We start from the raw sequence: 17,630 nt of genomic DNA on the forward strand, positions 1-17,630 counted from the left end.
ATCTTTTAAAGGGCTTGCTTTCAAAGATGGCCCCTGGCTGATTTCTAGAAAGTTTGCATTCCAACATTACCCGGTGCCTACATTGTCTATACAAACCAAGTCATTTGTGGAACTACCACGTTCCTTCTAGGAGTCTGAATTTTGGTACACACTAGAAAGAAAACATCCACACAATTAGCCAAGAAAACCCTTGGACTCCCAGTCTCCAACAGGCTGTACAGAAACATTGCCGATGTTCTACTTTTTTTTCTGCTGCTGGATAAAAGAGCATGCTTGGTATATCCACTCACAGGAAGCAGACAGCACCATAAATTCATGCATGGAATTCTCTAGACTCTGCCTGTGCCACTCCCCTTGTTTGTCCTGTCATGCATGCTTTTGTTATAATAACCCTTAGCTGTGAGTGTAAACATATATATTCTAAGTCCCTTGAGTCCTTCTGGTGAATCACTGCATATGGCCTTGGCAACCCACAAATCACAGTACTCTCAGAACTAACTCATAGACACAGCTTTGCAGGATTGTGCATTTATTTCCTTAGGTTCTACTTTCTTGGCAATAGATCTGCTGAATTAGATGGTATATGGCAAGAGCTGGCATTGTGACACAGCAGGTCAAGCAGTCACTTGCAATAGCGGCAATCCATATCGCAGTGCTGGATTGAGTCCCATCTACTCTGCTTCTGGTCCAGCTCCCTGCGAATGCATCCAGGAAGGCAGCAGAAGATGGCCCAAGTATCTGGGACCCTGCCACATGGGAGACCAGGATGCAGTTCTTGGTTCATGGTTTCAGCCTGGCCCAGACTTGGCTCTTGTGGTGACTGGGGGACTGAATCAAAGAATGGAAGATCTGTGTGTGTGTGTGTGTGTGTGTGTGTGTGTTTGTGTACATATATCATTTCAAATGAATAATATTTAAATATGTAAATAAAAGGCATGATATTTTAAATTTATGATACCTGTCACTGAAATTCATATAGGAAAGACATATACATTGAGAGAGGGAGAGACAGAGAGAGAAAAACAGAGACAGAGACAGAAAGATATCTTCCATCTGCTGGTATGCTCGCTAGATGGTCACAATGGCCAGGGTTGGGCCAGGCCAAACTCAGGAGCCAGGAACTTCATCTGAGTGACAGGGGCCCAAATACTTGGGCCACCTTGTGCTGATTTTCCCAGACCACTAGCAAGGAGCTGGATCGGAAATGGACATGAATCAATGTCCACATGGGATGCTGGCATTGCAGGTGGAAGCTTTACCCAGGACACCACAATGCTGACCCAAAGATTAATCCTTTTTTTAAAATTAAATCTATATTGGTGTAAGGAAACATTTCTTTGAAATTCTTGTTATGGGGCCGGTATTGTGGCACAGCAGGTAAAGCCACTTCATACAGTACTGCCATCCCACATGGGTGCTGGTTTGAGACCAGCTGCTCCACTTCTAATCCAGCTCCCTCCTGATGCACCCGGGAAAGCAGCTAAAAATGGCCCAAGTGCTTGGGACCTAGCACCCACATGGGAGACGGAGAAGAAGCTCCTGGTTCCAGAACAACCCAACTATGGCCGTTACAGCCATCTGGAAAGCAAACCCAAATGGATGGAAGAGCTCTCTCTCTGTAACTCTGCCTTTCAAATAAATAAAATAAAGCTTAAAAAAAAAAAAAAAAATCCTTGTTATGCCCTTTGCCCAGCTGGTATCTTCATTATCTGATTATTACTGATTTAACAGCTCTCTCTATATATGAAGCATATTGATATATTTAAAGAAAAATTTACCAATTTACAACTAATTTTAAAATTTAAAAACTTTATTATTTCAATTTACAGAAGTTACACCTTTTATGTTTCCAAATGTAGTAGGATGCTAAGAACCGTTTTCCGTCACCTACTGAAGGTATCTGACAGCTTCTGCAACTTGTAAATCTTACTGCTGCAGAACCACGCAGTGCCTGGCACCTGTTTCACAGGTGCTCAGAAGCACTGTTTCAGGTCTGCAGCAGTCCCAGCACAGGGGTGAGACAGATTTTTTTCTTTGACTTTACCTATACTTTCTGATCTCTACAACAAATACATTTTTGTGTAAAAAGGGAATTTTTTAAAAACTTAGATTCACCCTAATATTTAAAAAATAAATTATTTTGAGGTAAATGACAGTTACCTGTCTTTTGGATCCCAACTGAAGAAAACATTTAAGTCTCTGTTGTCTCGCAAATCTTCCCACGGAATGTCGTCTTCTTCTGGTCTAAGATTCATTGACTTTATACTTTCTGCTAAGCTAGTTGATCTGTGACACAGAATATTAATTTATGGATTATTTCAATAATAGAACCACAAAAACATGTTTGCTATACTAGAGAGGGAAAAGAAAGAGACTACATTTACAATTAAGAAGAAAGGGGGGCCAGTACTGTGGCATAGTGGGTAAAGCCACCGCCTGCAGTGCCAGTATCCAATGTGGGTGTCAGTTTGAGTCCCGGCTGCTGCACTTCCAATCCAGCTCTCTGCTGTGGCCTGGGAAAGCAGCAGAAGATGGCCCACGTCCTTGGGCCCCTGCATCTGCGTGGGAGACCTGGAAGAAGCTCTCGGCTCCTGACTTTGGATCATCAGCCCAGCTTTGGCCATTGCGGCCATCTGGGGAGTGAACCAGCAGATGGAAGACCTCTCTCTCTCTCTGCCTCTGCCTCTCTGTAACTCTCCCTTTCAAATAAATAAATAAATCTTTAAAAAAAAAAAAAATGTCTAATCTCAGGCTTCAGTAATTAAAAAGAAGAAGAAGAAGAAAGGGGGCTGGTGCTGTGGTGCAGCCCACAGCGCAGGAATCCCATACGGATGCCAGTTCAAGTCCTGGCTGCTCGTGCTGTGGCGTAGAAGGTTAACCCTCTGCCTGCAGTGCTGGCATCCCATTTGGGCACCAGTTCAAATCCCAGCTGCTCTGCTTCTGATACAGCTCCCTGCTAATGCACCAGGGAAAGCAGCAGACCATGGCCCAAGTATTTCTGCCCCCACACCCTGAAGAAGCTCCTAGTTCCTGGCTTCAGCCTGGCCCAGCCCCAGCTATTGCAGCCATTGGAGAACCAGCAAATGGAAGATCAGAACGTCTCTTTCCTTCTCTCTCTGTATCTCTGCCTTTCAAATAAATAAATAAAAATCTAAAAAAAAAAAAAAAAACAACAAAAAAAAACAGTTAAGATGCCCATATTTGAGCCCAGGATTCAATCTGGGTCTCCACATGGACAAGGACCCATTTGCTTGAGCCATCATCTAGGGCTTTCCAGGGTGCACACTAGTAGGAAGCTGGACCAGAATCAGGGTGGCTAAGACTCAAATCAGGCACTCACAGGCATGAGATGAAGGTATCCCAAGCAGCAACTGAATTGCTATCAACCACCAATTCCAAGCAAACACTCTTTTTAATATTTGAGAGAGTTACAGACAGAGAGAGGGAAAGACAGAAAGGGTCTTCCATCTACTAGTTCGCTCTCCAAATGGCCACAACAGCTGGAGTTAAGCCAATCTGAAGCGAGGAGCCAGGAGCTTCTTTTGGGTCTCCCATGTGGACTTGGGCCATATTTCATTGCCTTCTCAGGCCACAGCAGAGAGCTGGATTGGAAGAGGGGCAGCTGGGACACACGCTGGCACCCATAAGGGATGCCGGCACTGAAGGCTTAGCCTACTACAGCACAGTTTGGGCCCCCAAGAAAGCATTTTAAATGGATAAAACTAAGAGTTTCTAGAAAAAAGAAAACAAAGATGTGCGTGTTCTGATGTGGGCACTGTGGCACAGCTGGCTAAAGCTGCTGCTCTGGATAGCCAGTGCCACCCTGGGATGCTGCATCAGCTCCCTGCTCTACTGCCTGAGAAGGCAGCAGGTGATGGCAAGGCTCTTACTCACTGACTCATTTCTAGATTGATTCTAAGAACTTATTTGAAAGGCAGAGTTTACAGAGAGAGAATCCCCCACAATGGCCAGAGCTGGGCCAGGAACCAGGAGCTCCTGAGTTTCCCAAATGAGTTGCAGAGACCCAGACTTGGGCCATCTTTTGTAGCTTTCCCGGGTACATCCACAGGGAGATGGATCAGAAGTGGAACAGCCAGGACTAGAATCAGCGCCCATGTGGGATGCCAGTGCCGCAGGTGGAGTATTTTTTTTTTTTTTTTAATTTATTTGACAGATAGAGTTAGACAGTGAGAAAGAGACATAGAGAAAGGTCTTCCTTCCGTTGGTTCACCCACTAATGGCTGCTGCGGCCAGCGCACCGCACTGATCCGAAGCCAGGAGCCAGGTGCATCTCCTGGTCTCCCAAGCGGGTGCAGGGCCCAAGGACTTCGGCCATCCTCCACTGCCTTCCTGGGCCACAGCAGAGAGCTGGACTGGAAGAGGAGCAACCGGGACTAGAACTCGGCACCCATCTGGGATGCCGGCGCCACAGGCAGAGAATTAACCAAGTGAGCCACGGCGCTACAGGTGGAGTACTGACCTATTGTACCACAGTGCCAGCCCCTCAAGTATCCTTAGAGTCCCTGCTATGCACATGGGAGACAAGGATGGAATTCCTGGCTTTGGCCTAACAAGAGTCAGATGAAGATATCCTCTCTCTCTCTTTCATTCTGCCTTTAAAATAAATCAGTCTTAAAAAAAAATAAAGTAATAGGGGGCCAGCGTTGTGGCACAGCAGGTTAATCCTCTGCCTGCAGCGCCAGCACTCCATATGGGCGCCGGTTCTAGTCATGGCTGCCCATCTTCCAGTCCAGCTCTCTCCTGTGGCCTGGGAAAGCATTAGAAGATGGCCCAAGTCCTTGGTCCCCTACACCCACGTGGGAGATCCAGAAGAAGCTTCTGGCTCCTGGCTTCGGATCAGCGATGCTCCAGCCATTGTGGCCATTTGGGGAGTGAATCAACCTTTCTCTCTGTCTCTCCCTCTCACTGTCTGCAACTCTAACTCTCAAATAAAAAATAAATTAAAAAAAAAAAATAATAAATACATAAATGGAAGTTCATGTTCCACACTGGAGTGCCAGGGAGCAATGTTCAGCTCAGGCTCCTCTTGATTCCAGCTTCTTGCTAATATGAACCTTGAAGGCAGCAGGTGATGGCTTGTACTTGGGTCCCTGCTACAATGTGGGAAACCTAATTGAGTCCCTGGCTTTCTGCTTCAGATTGGCTGTTACAGGCATTTGGGAAAATCCACCAGTAGATGAGAGCTCTCTCTATCTGTTTCTTTTCTTTCTTTCTTTTTTTCTTTTTTCTTTCTTTCTTTCTTTCTTTTTTTTTTTTTTTTTTTTTTTTTTTTTTTTTTTTTGACAGGCAGAGTGGACAGTGAGAGAGAGAGAGAGAAAGGTCTTCCTTTGCCGTTGGTTCACCCTTTAATGGCCGCCACGGCTGGCGCGCTGCGGCCGGCGCACTGTGCTGATCCGAAGGCAGGAGCCAGGTGCTTCTTCTGGTCTCCCATGGGGTGCAGGGCCCAAGCACTTGGGCCATCCTCCACTGCACTCCCGGGCCATAGCAGAGAGCTGGCCTGGAAGAGGGGCAACTGAGACAGAATCCAGTGCCCCGACTGGGACTAGAACCCGGGGTGCCAGTGCCACAAGGCAGAGGATTAGCCTAGTGAGCCGCGGCGCCGGCCCTCTATCTGTTTCTAGCTCTCTACCTCTCAGATTAATCAATCTTCTAAAAAAAAAAAGAAGTAATGGCACGTATTAGGTGAAACAGAAACAAGCACTGGTCACTTTGCCTTACAAGACAACAAGAGAAAGGCCTCAGCATTAACTTCTGAAATTTCTAATGATTTCAGGTGATGACAATGCCAAGCCTATCATTCCCCATGACATGCATGACTTTGCTTTCAATTTCTCCATTCCTGGCTTTTCTCTTTTTAAAATATTCCTTATCTTAAGCCCTTAAGGGCCCATGATTCCTTAGTTCCTTTGTAGTTCTTATGTAATACTTACATATTTGCTTCAAGTAGAAGGTCTAATAGCATCCGTTCAGTACGGACTTGTGCAAAATGAAGAGAATTATTCAGCCTGTTCCTAAAAGCGATAAACTCTGGGATCTTCTCAAATGCACCATATTTGTAAGCTTGAATAATGTATTCTGAGGTCTGAGAAAGAAAGACATCACCTTGGTATAAATATTTCACAGGTCAGGCAATGCAGGCAAACCTTGCCAGACAAAAAAAAACACTCAAACTAAAATTAAGGTTTTCAATCTAAATATTTTAAGAACATGGACCAAGTAGAACATAAAGCTTTTAAAAATATTATTTTTTCTCTCTTCCTATGCCAGAGTCACATGTTTCCTTCACTAATATTACTAATCATAATACTCCATTGCTGCTGACCATCACATAGACTCTCTCTTGGCAGTCATGAGTCTTCCAATTCAACAGGACCTGGGATTTTGTTATGCTCCATCAGTCAAAACACCTGGTTAACAGCATTCTGAAAGGGGTATTACTCCATGTTTTTCTGCATCCAAGAGAAACTATGTTTCATACAAAGATTCCAAAGACACAAAATAATATAACCACCCCATCATCCCAAATAAAAATCATTCTCTTTCAGAAACACACAGGACACGTACATTACATCAAGATAGAAGATACCAAACAAAAGACCTATAAAAATTCATGTCATAATCCATTATGAGGACAGAAAGACTTCAAGAACCAGGTTTTATATCCATCCAAGCTACATAAGACCTCAGCTAGAAATTTCCACCAAGTAAAGGAACTCACCACGTATGCTTTAACTACAGATGGTACACATATAGAGATGAAATGTTACAGAACAGAGGCAAGATAAAGAATTCTACAGAAATCCTGGCACAATAGAAGAAAACCTCAGGGAAGAACATTTCATGGGTGTGGGCTTGTGGCATCAGGATCGGAAGATAGGAATCACCACTTTGGGCAAAGGGAAGTATTAAGCTCAAAGCTGATGTCCACCCCAAAGATCCTTTTTTTTAGAAAAAGTCTGTTTGCACAGCCTCAGTTACCTCTGTCCCCATCTCCGTTATATCCGAATAATTTGCCCAGAAGGAAAATAGGCCAATAGTCAACAACATACCCTCTGATATACAGCCTCGCAGGGTTCATTTCAGGCCGCGGGATTGCGCCACGGGCGCTAATTCAACTGCATTCGATGCGGCTTTTAAACCCCCATGGGACACATCGGCGAGCTGTTTGCCTGCAGTATCTGGAGAAATTAAAGACGGACGGACACAAGAAAATTAAAAAGATTACTTGTGATCCTGCAGGTTTAAAGAAGGACTATCTGAACAGGCTCGAGTGTCCCTTCTAGCTGGGTAAAGGACAGTGATACACCCCATCAGGAAGAGGCCAGGATACTCTCAACACATACACCTATCCTATGGCCCCGTGACTTAGAAAACATGGCAAGGTTTACTTACTATCAGCCCTTGCAATGGCAACTTAGTTTGGCTGTTAGCAACATATGATTTGGCAATTAATCAGGATGAAAATATGACTTTGGTGATTCCAATCAAATTTGTAAATTACAGTTCCAAAATGCGTTATTTTTATGGAGAGAACCCAGTCTTACCAAGTACAGAGGCAGTTTGACTTTCTGTGTGGTCCATAAATACCACTTTAGAAAAAAAAGCAACAGTTTTTTATAAGAGAAAAATACGGGCAACAGAGGGATTAGTGTTTAAGAAACTGAGAAGGCAGTATGGTTGTCTGGCTTGTCCTTTTTAGATAGTCCTCCTTTAACCCTGCAGTAAAGCAGCACTGCACAGCTAGACAAAGGCCTGGGAAGAGACCAGTAAGACAAAGGCTGTCAACATGAAACTGCTTGAAGAAACAGCTCCCTAACGGAACTGCAGGCAAAACTGGAAGCCATAGCATTTTAAAGATTTTTTTTTCAATAGAATATGTTGTCCGCACCTACAGGTCATTTATGTACCAACGAGGCTACGTAGATCCCATATGCATTCCTGAAATGAACCCTGGTCGCTGTAAAAATTGGCAAAACACATGGACATCACATCCCTGAATAATGATCTTTACAAAAAAACCTAAAACAGAGATTTTTAAAAAGCATAAACATATAAGTGACTTTTAGAAATGATGAAAATCTTGTATTGATTCTTGTGCTGTTAAAAATATATAAGATGATAGCAGACAATGATCCTTCTGGACAGAAAGCTTCTATGTCAACCTTCCAAGCATAAGTTTCAACGGCCCAGCACAAAGCCTTGCTGAAAGAATGCTGGACTTCCCACTGAAGGAATAAAAGTGCTCTTTCAAAGAGTTAGTTCGGAATTGGAAAACATCAGTCACCCGAGAAAACACATCCAGGGATCTCTAGGACTAAGAGCAAAAGAGGGAGAGCACACAGTGTGGCTTTGCGGAGAAGCATCTCTACCACGAGCAGAGGTTGAAGGTACACAGAATGACACCACAGTGATCGTCTGTCCAGCGCTCAGATGCCTTGGGGAACAGTCCACGCTACAGTCTCTGTTTTCTGACTCTGGGGTCTCAGGCAGCAAGGTCAAGATGCATTTTTCTTGCTGTATTGTATTTTTCTTTTGATTCCATGACACCCCCAGATTATCTGCTTTCAGATGATTGAATAAGCTCCATCTTCTTGATAGCAATAAAGATAAACTTCAAGCAAAGAGTCCTAGTCCCAGGTCAACAAAATTTTTAAATTTTTATCAGGTTTAACATCAGATGAATTAGTCACTCCTGCCATCAGGAAAATGTTGAAAGTACTAAAAACCATTGAGGAGGGGCCAGTGTTGTGGCAAAGAGGGCTAAGCCTCCCCCTTAGGCTGGCATCCCTTATGCGAGCTGGTTTGGGTCGTGGCTGCTCCTCTTCCAATTCAGCTTTCTGCTATGGCCTAAGAAAGCTGCAGAAGATGACCCAAGTCCTTGAGCCCCTGCACTCATGTGGGAGACCCAGAAGAACCTCCTGGCTCCTGGCTTTGGATCGGCTCAGCTCTGGCTGCTGCGCCATTCGGGATGTGAACCAGCAGATGGAAGACCCCTCCCCCATAACCTTTCTCTCTCTCTCTATCTCCCTCTCTCTCTCTCTGTAACTCTACCTTTCAAATAAATAAATATTTTTAAAAAGAAAAACATTGAGGATAACACACCCTATCAGACCACTTCTGTGACCACCTCCTTCCCCTGTGTTTTATTTTTCAAAGCAACTCTTCAGATACAATATTTTTGGAAAGAAAAAAATTAAAGCTTAACTTTAAGATAATGTGGGGTCGGTGCTGTGACGCAGTAGGCTAATCCTCTGCCTGCAGTGCCGGCATCCCATATCGGTGCCAGTTCTACTCTCGGCTGCTCCACTTCCAATCCAGCTCTCTGTTGTGGCCTGGAAAAGCAGTAGAGGATGGCCCAAGTGTTTGGGCTCCTGCACTTGCGTGGGAGGTCCTGGATTCAGATTGGCTCAGCTCTGACCATTGTGGCTATTTGGGGAGTGAACCAGAGGAAGGGAGACCTTTCTCTCTGTCTCTCCCTCTCACTGCCTGTAACTCTACCTCTCAAATAAATAAAATCTTTAAAACAAACAAACAAACAAAAGATAATGTACTCTTACTGGCCAAATGTGCATGAAAAAAAATGGTTCTTCTGGAATGCCAGATGATTAAAAACTGAAGCATAACCAGCCACCAGGCTTGAAAGAATCCCTTACTTATCCTACTACCTCAAACTATTTGGGAAAGAAAATGTTGCAAGGGATTTTTTTTTTAGTAAATCAAATGTTTCTTTAACCTCTTCCTCATAAATACAGAAATAAGAGCCAAAATAAACAGAATCTGAGGAAAGCAATTCTTCTCTGTGTTTTTTTAATAAAATTTCTTAAAACAAAGGAGGGCAAACATAGGTAGTGGATACACAATGAAAACTCAAGAGATTTATGATCAACTGCCCACTCATGCTAGGTGAAGTTGGAGCCATAACATCATAGAGATGCCTTCTGACCTCAAACCAGGGCAGCACTTTCGGAGCATTGTGCTCAAATGCTTACCAGAAGCTGTGCTGCAAAAGGCGGTCTGAAGAGAGATCCCAATCTCTGGGGGGAGGGGGCCTCTGGGAGGAAGCAGGGCAGAAACCGGCAGATGGTCTAAGCACAACAGTCAGCCTTCCACCGGCCTGGAGCTGTCCTACGCTACAGCCCACAGACCACACTGACGTTTCGCACAATTATCAGAAGCTAAGAATAACCCATCTATATCCCATTGTTCAGAAATGCCTCTTCTATATAATACATTCTAAAGAATTAGATGGAAGATAGGTTTGCCATCACTGCTATAGTTATAAAAAGGTTTTTTAAAAAAAAAATTCCCCATGAGTGTCTGCCAAGAACTTCAGACACAAGATGCCTTGCCAAGTTCCTCAGTTGCTGGAAGACCATGAGAATCGAAAGCTACGGCTAGATATCTGACAGGGCCAAATTCCAGGCAATGAGTCTCAGAAGTGGAGGCAGTGGGCACTCTTCAGGACATGCCTCATCTCCACATTCGCTCCTGAGTAGTTCTGCATAGTTCTGCATAGTTTACCATCTGAGCAAAGACCATTCGATAAACATCTGCTTACCATGGGCCAACAGGGAGTGAGGCCAAGCCCAGTTTGTAGTGAGATATATGGTACAAATTTCTTCACTATGGCACTGAAAGCTCTGGCTTATTTATTACTACTTTAAAAATCATTCAGGGCAAGTATTTGGTCCAGAGATTAAGACGCCAGTCGCGATGTCTACGTCCCATATCAGGGTACCCAGGTTTGAGGCTCTGCTCTAATCCTGACTCCAGCTTCCTGCTAATGCAGACATTGGTTGGTAGTGCTGACAGCCCAAGAAGCCCATGTAACATATCTGGGTAGCATTCTTGGCTGCCAGCCCCCTAGCCTTGGCCAATGTTGGCATTTGGGGAGTGAATCAGCAAATGGGAGCTCTCTGCGTGCTTCTCAAAAAATTAATTAATTAATTAATTAATTAAAAAGACATATAAGGGAACCTCAAAAAGTTCAGAGAAAATGCAATAAATATAATGCCTATTTCCCATGTACATTCTGTAAACCCTTCACCCCACTGATCTAAGTTTCTTGAAATAATCTTAATTTGGTCAATTTTGTAATTCTACAAAAATGTAAGTAATCTCACTATTTCACTATTGGCAAAGAGAGCAGCCGCTACTGTAAACTCTCCCATGGCATCCCACACTATAAATTCACATGGGCTGCTTCTTGTGTACTTAGAAAGTCTCTTAGAAATCAAATGACAAATCTGGAGACATAACACTTCCCCATCTGTTAATACCCAGTTTTAAATGCAACTTTCCAAGGATTCTTTCAAAAGCACTCCGAGTCAGTCTTGGACAGTGAGCTATAGCCTAAGGGCATTTCTGATACAGCTTGGTCAACATGTGCACTTGTGTCATGAGGAAACACACTGAATTGTTTGCAATCGGCAGGCAAAACCATAGTAAAAAAATGGTTTCTCACTTACATCTTTCTGGTTGGAGTGGAAAAACCTGAGTGCGAAGTTACAGGACTGGGATGCAGCAGCATACTGACCTAGAGATTCGGCGTATCGGGTCAAAAGGTAACTAGGTTGGAAGGAAAAAAAAAAAAAAGTTATACTTACCTACCTTTAGTATCAAACACTACACTCCAAACTACTATGGCCTAAAAATATCTAGACTTAAGGAAATAGTAAAACATCCTACCATAGAAAGTATTTAATTCATAGAATACAATTTAAGACAAAAAAAGGAAGCAAAGTTAATTTGATTTTGTAGGAAATTTGATGTTCAGTGCCATGCTTTCTTCCACTGATGCTTAATGGAACACAGAAATTGTAAGAGAACGCAATGATGTCTTCCTGAGCACAAAAACGATAGAGAGGATGCTCTGAAGTCAACAGAAAGAGTCAAAACACAGATGCCAAAAGAACTCAGGTCAACAAATACTGTGCACTGTCAACCTCAACTGCAGGGCAGAAGTAGAGACTTCAGAATCAGATCATCTGTGCTAAGAACAGGGTTTCAAAGTATACACCTGTTTGTTATCGTTCAGAAAAACTTTAACACTTCTAAGTTGTATAAATTTTAAAATCACCACAAGGTGCTAGGAGATGTAAACTCTTTTGGCCTTGCAATGGGTCACAAAACAGTTTAATGCCCAGAGCACCTGAGAGAGTCCCAAGCACCCCACACAGGTATATTCAGAGTACATACTACCAACCCAATGGTGTCATGTTGGATATGCTTAGCATCGAGGCTGGAGTAAAGATCAACCACTGGTTCAAATGCACCCAGCACACAGTAGATCCGAACAAGCAGCAACTTGAATTGAGCGTTGGAAGGGCTATGGGTTAGTCCTTCTTCCAGCAAAGTCAGAGCCTGCCACACAGCGGTCTCATCACCTGAAAGCAAAATCAAGCATTACCCACCGACCTTGATGGCAAACAGCGGTTTCCCAAAAACAAAACTTATATTGACAGTAACCTCGCCTAAGAATTCCATGAGTTTAGATAGCAGAGAACTAACTGTAGACACATATCCATAACCAAAACAGGAATTTCCCTAAAAAAACAGTTTCTCAATAGTTTTGTCAGTCCTTAAACATACTCTTTGGCAAAAGTGTTGCAGATTTCAAGTGGCCAGGGCCTGTGGAGAAAGTTACAGAATCTGGCATGACCTCAGATTCTGCAAACACGTGGACGTTGAAGAACCGAAGGCCACCAGCCTCCCCACGGCAGGAGTTTCTCTATTAATACCTCAGACAGATACTCTCCACAGGCATCATTTTTCTTTCATGTATGACTCTCTAAAAGGATGTCAAGTATGATAAATGTTTTCAATTAATAAACAAAATGACTCCTTTGGCCTACCTAGTTCCAAAGATACAGAAAATTAAAATTATGGGGACGGTGCTGTGGTGCAGCAGATTAACGCCCTGGCCTGAAGTGCCAGCATCCCATATGGGCGCCGGTTCGAGACCCAGCTCCACTTCCGATCCAGCTCTCTGCTATGGCCTGGGAAAGCAGTAGATCTGGCCCAAGTCCTTGGGCCCAGGCAACCGCGTTGGAGACCTAGAAGAGGCTCCTGGCTCCTGGCTTCAGATCAGTGCAGCTCCGGCCGTTGCAGCCAATTGGGGAGTGAACCATCGGATGGAAGACCTCTTTCTGTTTCTACCTCTCCTCTCTCTGTGTAGCTCTTTCAAATAAATACATAAATCAATATTTAAAAAGAAAAAGGTAATCTTTTAAAAAAAGAAAATTAAAATTAGTATGAAGAGTTGATCTCAAGTCTATAAAACATTCACAGGGAAAAAGAGTGAAAGAAAATATGCAAAAATTCTATTAAAGAGTGTCTTTAGGGTCTAGAAAGGTAGAATTTTAAATAAAATGCTAAAATAAAAGCTCCATACCCGAAGATTTTAAGGTTGTACTTTACATGATTTTTTCCAAAAGAAATTACACTGGATATAACAAAAATATTGGGACTTTAGGTAAGTATCACTCATGTAACCTACCCAAAAGATACTATGCAAACTGCCCTTAACCTACCTAATACTGCTTTGGTGCAGTGGGTTAAGCTGTGGCCTGGACACCAGCATCCCATATGGGTGCCGGTTCTAGTCCCGGCTGCTCCTCTTCCAATCCAGCTCTCTGCTGTGGCCTGGAAGGCAGTAAAAGATGGCCCAAGTCCTTGTGCCCCTGCACCCACATGGGAGACCGGAAAGAAGCACCTGGCTCCTGGCTTCAGACTGGCGCAGCTCCAGCCATTGTGGCCATTTGGGGAGTGAACCCCTGTACCCATGTGGGAGACTGGGAAGAAGCTCCTGGCTCCTGGCTTCAGACTGGCGCAGCTCCAGACATTGTGGCCATTTGGGGAGTAAACCAATGGAAAGAAGACCTTTCTGTCTCCCTCTCAATGTCTGTGACTCTACCTCTCAAATAAATAAATAAAATCTTAAAAAAAATATGTTCTCTTTGTATTACTATCACATTGACATAAAAAGTATCAGATGGTAAAAAATGGCTTAATTTACACTTCTTTCTGAACTATTAAAATAACTATGAAGATATTATTTTGAAAAATTGAGGCTGTAACTACATCTCTGTAAAGTATTCACCAAAAACAAATGTGTATCAAGGATACAATTTTTCTAACTCAACTTTCATATATTCATATAAAAATCATATCTTTAAGTCCCTTTTTTAATCTCTCTTTTTTTAAGATTTTATTTACTATTTATTTGAGAGGTAGAGTTACAGTGAGGAGGGGGAAAGAGAGAGAGAGAAAAAGAGAGACAGAATGTCTTCCATACACTGGTTGACTCCCAAATGGCCATAACAACCAGGGATGGGCTCGGTCAAAACCAGGAGCTTCCACTGCTTTCCTAGGACATAAGCAGAGAGCAGGATCAGAAGAGAAGCAGCCGGTACTTGAACCAGCACCCATATGGGATGCTGGTGCCGCAGGCCACAGCTTAACCAACTGCACCAAAGCACCAGCAAGAGATTTTATTGACTTTTAATTTGTCAGATCCACCATCAACAATGACTATGATTAGGACACTTCAAGAAACCCTGCAACTTTTAAAACTATTTTTTATTTATTTGCAGGAAACAGGGAGAAACAGACAGAGTTTCCAACCAGTAGTTGATTCCCCAAATGCCCACAAGAGAAAGCTGGGCCGGGGTCAGAGCCAGCAGCTGGAAATACAATCCAGGTCTCTCATGGCCAGCAGACACCCAATTATTTGAGTCATCACTGTTGCTTCTCAGGGTTTGCACTGGAGCCAGGAACTGGAGTTGAGAATAGAAGCAGCTCTCGGATGTGAGATGAAGACATCTTAACTGCTGGATTAAACCCCTACTGCCTGAAACGCTATATCTTTATAAGAGATACAATTTCATTTTATGGACATGGTCACTAATGAAATTATTTGCATTACAACATTTTGAAAATTTATCTAACTTCTTTCTCTCTGTTCAACATTTCCCTCATCCAAAAACTGTGACAAGAACAGTACTATTGGGGCTGACACTGTGATGCAGTGGCTAAAGCTACCAACTGCCTCACCGGCTCAAGTCCGGACTGCTCTACTTCTTATCCAGCTCCTTGCTAATGACCTGAGAAAAGCAAACAAAGATGGCCCAAGTTCTTTGGCTGCTACCACCCATGTGGGAGATGAGGAAGAAGCTCCTGGCTCCTGGCTCCTGGCTCCGGCCTTACCCAGCCCCAGCCATTATGACCATAAGGGGAGTGAACCAGTGGATGGAAGATCTTCTGTGTCTCTCCTCTCTCCAACTCTGCCTTTCAAATAAACAAATAAATCTTTAAAAGAAAAAAACTACTGTTATGAAGTTATAAATTAAGTCACATATTTTCAAATGCCTGATGATCAACACTAGTTAGCAGCTGTAAATATTAGTCGGCCAGATACCTTACTCTTAAAATAAGAGACTAGTAAAGCAATGACCATTGTGAGCAAGGATCAATGTACACAATAAGAACGGAGGGCATCCTTGCAGGGATCAGATTATTAAGTGGTCAATTCATTAACGGTTTGTACATCAAGATGACTTTGTAGCCCTATGCAATCTCACAAAATTTGGGTTCAGATAACAAGACCTCTGCTGACAAAAATTTCATATCCCATCCCAGGGACAATACAGTGTAACAAGTCCTACCATCTGGGTACACACAATGTCCAACAGAGGTTCACAGGAGGAAAGAGGTACTCAAGGCACCTGTCATTAGATGTGCTGAGTAAAAGTCAGATGAGGAGGTAAGAAAGAGGCAACATGATAGTTCATGACAGTAGCAAAATGCGTTAAAGTATATTCAGGACTCTAAGATTTTAAGAATATGGAGATGTGGGCAGAGGTCAGATCACCATCCTAAAATGGTTCATTTCTACCCTCAGCAGAACTGGATACCTCTGAAGTCCGTTAAGAATGAGGATGATAGTAATAAAACCCAGTGCTCTGTGAAATGGGTAAGAGCCGTTCAACTTGTCCCCCACAATCCCCAGATCTTTACTGAGCAATATGCAAGAAGCACTCGAGGTTCTTATTTCCCAAAACTGAGAGTAAAGGAAAACATCAGAGGGTAGGACTTAACAGGCAACCTCAGTATCCTCTGCTGAATCATCCTTCTCCTCCTTGATAAGTCACCATGCTTCCATTACCATGTAGTATATTTTTGTCTTAAAATGAGCTAATCAGACCTATATTCCAAAAGACTGCATTTTCCTGTATATAAAAAATTTGAAAGAGAATAAAAGGAGCTATTCTGTTCCATGGGCTTATACATCAATCATTGATTAATTTCATTGTATTTTGAATGTTGTAGCCTTGTAATAGGCTTTTTAAAGTCATTATTCATTATTCAGGAATACTTAAATACTGAAGAGATATCCACTGATTTAAAATTATCCTGGTTACAGGAAGGGGGATAAACTGGAGATGGGTTCTTCTAGAAGCACCCTAGAGAAAGGCAAGAGGGACCTAAAAGCATGAATCAAATGCATGGACTACATCATTCATCCAAGAAAATTGTTTTATAATCAATAAAAACAAAGAGTAAAGCTGAACGAAAATCAAGGTACCCACCTGATTCTCTCCATATATCAATAAGCACATGGACAGCAAGTAGACAGTAATAGTCAGAAAACTGCAATTCTGTTTTCAAACAGGACTTCCCTATAGAGGAAAAAACATTTTAGTATTTAATTATTACTGGAATGAGTTTTTTTTTTAAATGACAGAAGGGAGAAGAAAAAAAGGAAAAAGAAAACAAAGTACCAGAAAAAATACATAAATCATGAATCTAGGGATTCAAGAGAGGGTGCAAGCACAGAGCTGGACTAGAAGGAAGAGCTCCAGAGCAGAGCAGGTACCCAGGATGTCCCAGGCGGAGCACAGCAAGATTCAGAAGGAGGGTTTTTTTTTTTTTTTTTTTTTTTTTTTTTTTTTTTTTTGACAGGCAGAGTGGACAGTGAGAGAGAGAGAGACAGAGAAAAAGGTCTTCCATTGCCGTTGGTTCACCCTCCAATGGACGCCGCGGCCAGCACACCGTGCTGATCCGATGGCAGGAGCCAGGTACTTCTCCTGGTCTCCCATGGGGTGCAGGGCCCAAGCACTTGGGCCATCCTCCACTGCACTCCCTGGCCACAGCAGAGAGCTGGCCTGGAAGAGGGGCAACTGGGACAGAATCCGGCGCCCCGACCGGGACTAGAACTCCGCAAGGCGGAGGATTAGCCTAGTGAGCCACGGCGCCGGCCAGAAGGAGGTTTTAAGTGAAGAAAAAAAACACTGCACCAAGGGCCACGTATAACTAAAATAACATTGTTTTTCAGCTAGTTTTAAAAACAGAGAAATAGACATTTTATAATCAGACTATTCAAATTCCTATCGCAAATATGAGTGTGTATCCAGCAAAGTCCAAGCCAATCTGAAGATTGTCAGCTTCTTTTTTCTTTGAGAGACACAGTGAGAGAGAGAGGTAGGAGAGAGCTCTCATGTGCTGGTTCCCTCCCCAAATGCCTCCAATAGTCATAGCTGTGAACAAAAGCCAGGAGCTGGGAATTTAATCCACGTCTCCCACGTGGGTTGCAGAGACCCAACAACTTT

General features: G+C 43.1%; 1 protein-coding gene across 5 annotated transcripts in view; it reads right to left on the reverse strand.

Moving 5' to 3' along the window:
- NAA25 (N-alpha-acetyltransferase 25, NatB auxiliary subunit) overlaps positions 1-17,630 on the reverse strand; it is an 87,457-nt gene that overhangs the window by 19,661 nt on the left and 50,166 nt on the right. For all 5 annotated transcript variants that reach the window (XM_051826818.2, XM_002719754.5, XM_051826817.2 and 2 more), the window contains 5 exons: positions 16,611-16,700; positions 12,227-12,407; positions 11,490-11,589; positions 5,952-6,103; positions 2,161-2,286 (listed from right to left, as the gene is read on the reverse strand). In XM_051826818.2, coding sequence (XP_051682778.1) covers positions 2,161-2,286; positions 5,952-6,103; positions 11,490-11,589; positions 12,227-12,407; positions 16,611-16,700 — 649 coding nt within the window. The remainder of the gene's footprint in view (positions 1-2,160; positions 2,287-5,951; positions 6,104-11,489; positions 11,590-12,226; positions 12,408-16,610; positions 16,701-17,630) is intronic.

Source organism: Oryctolagus cuniculus, chromosome 21, assembly GCF_964237555.1.
Source record: "Oryctolagus cuniculus chromosome 21, mOryCun1.1, whole genome shotgun sequence".
Taxonomy (NCBI): domain Eukaryota; kingdom Metazoa; phylum Chordata; class Mammalia; order Lagomorpha; family Leporidae; genus Oryctolagus; species Oryctolagus cuniculus.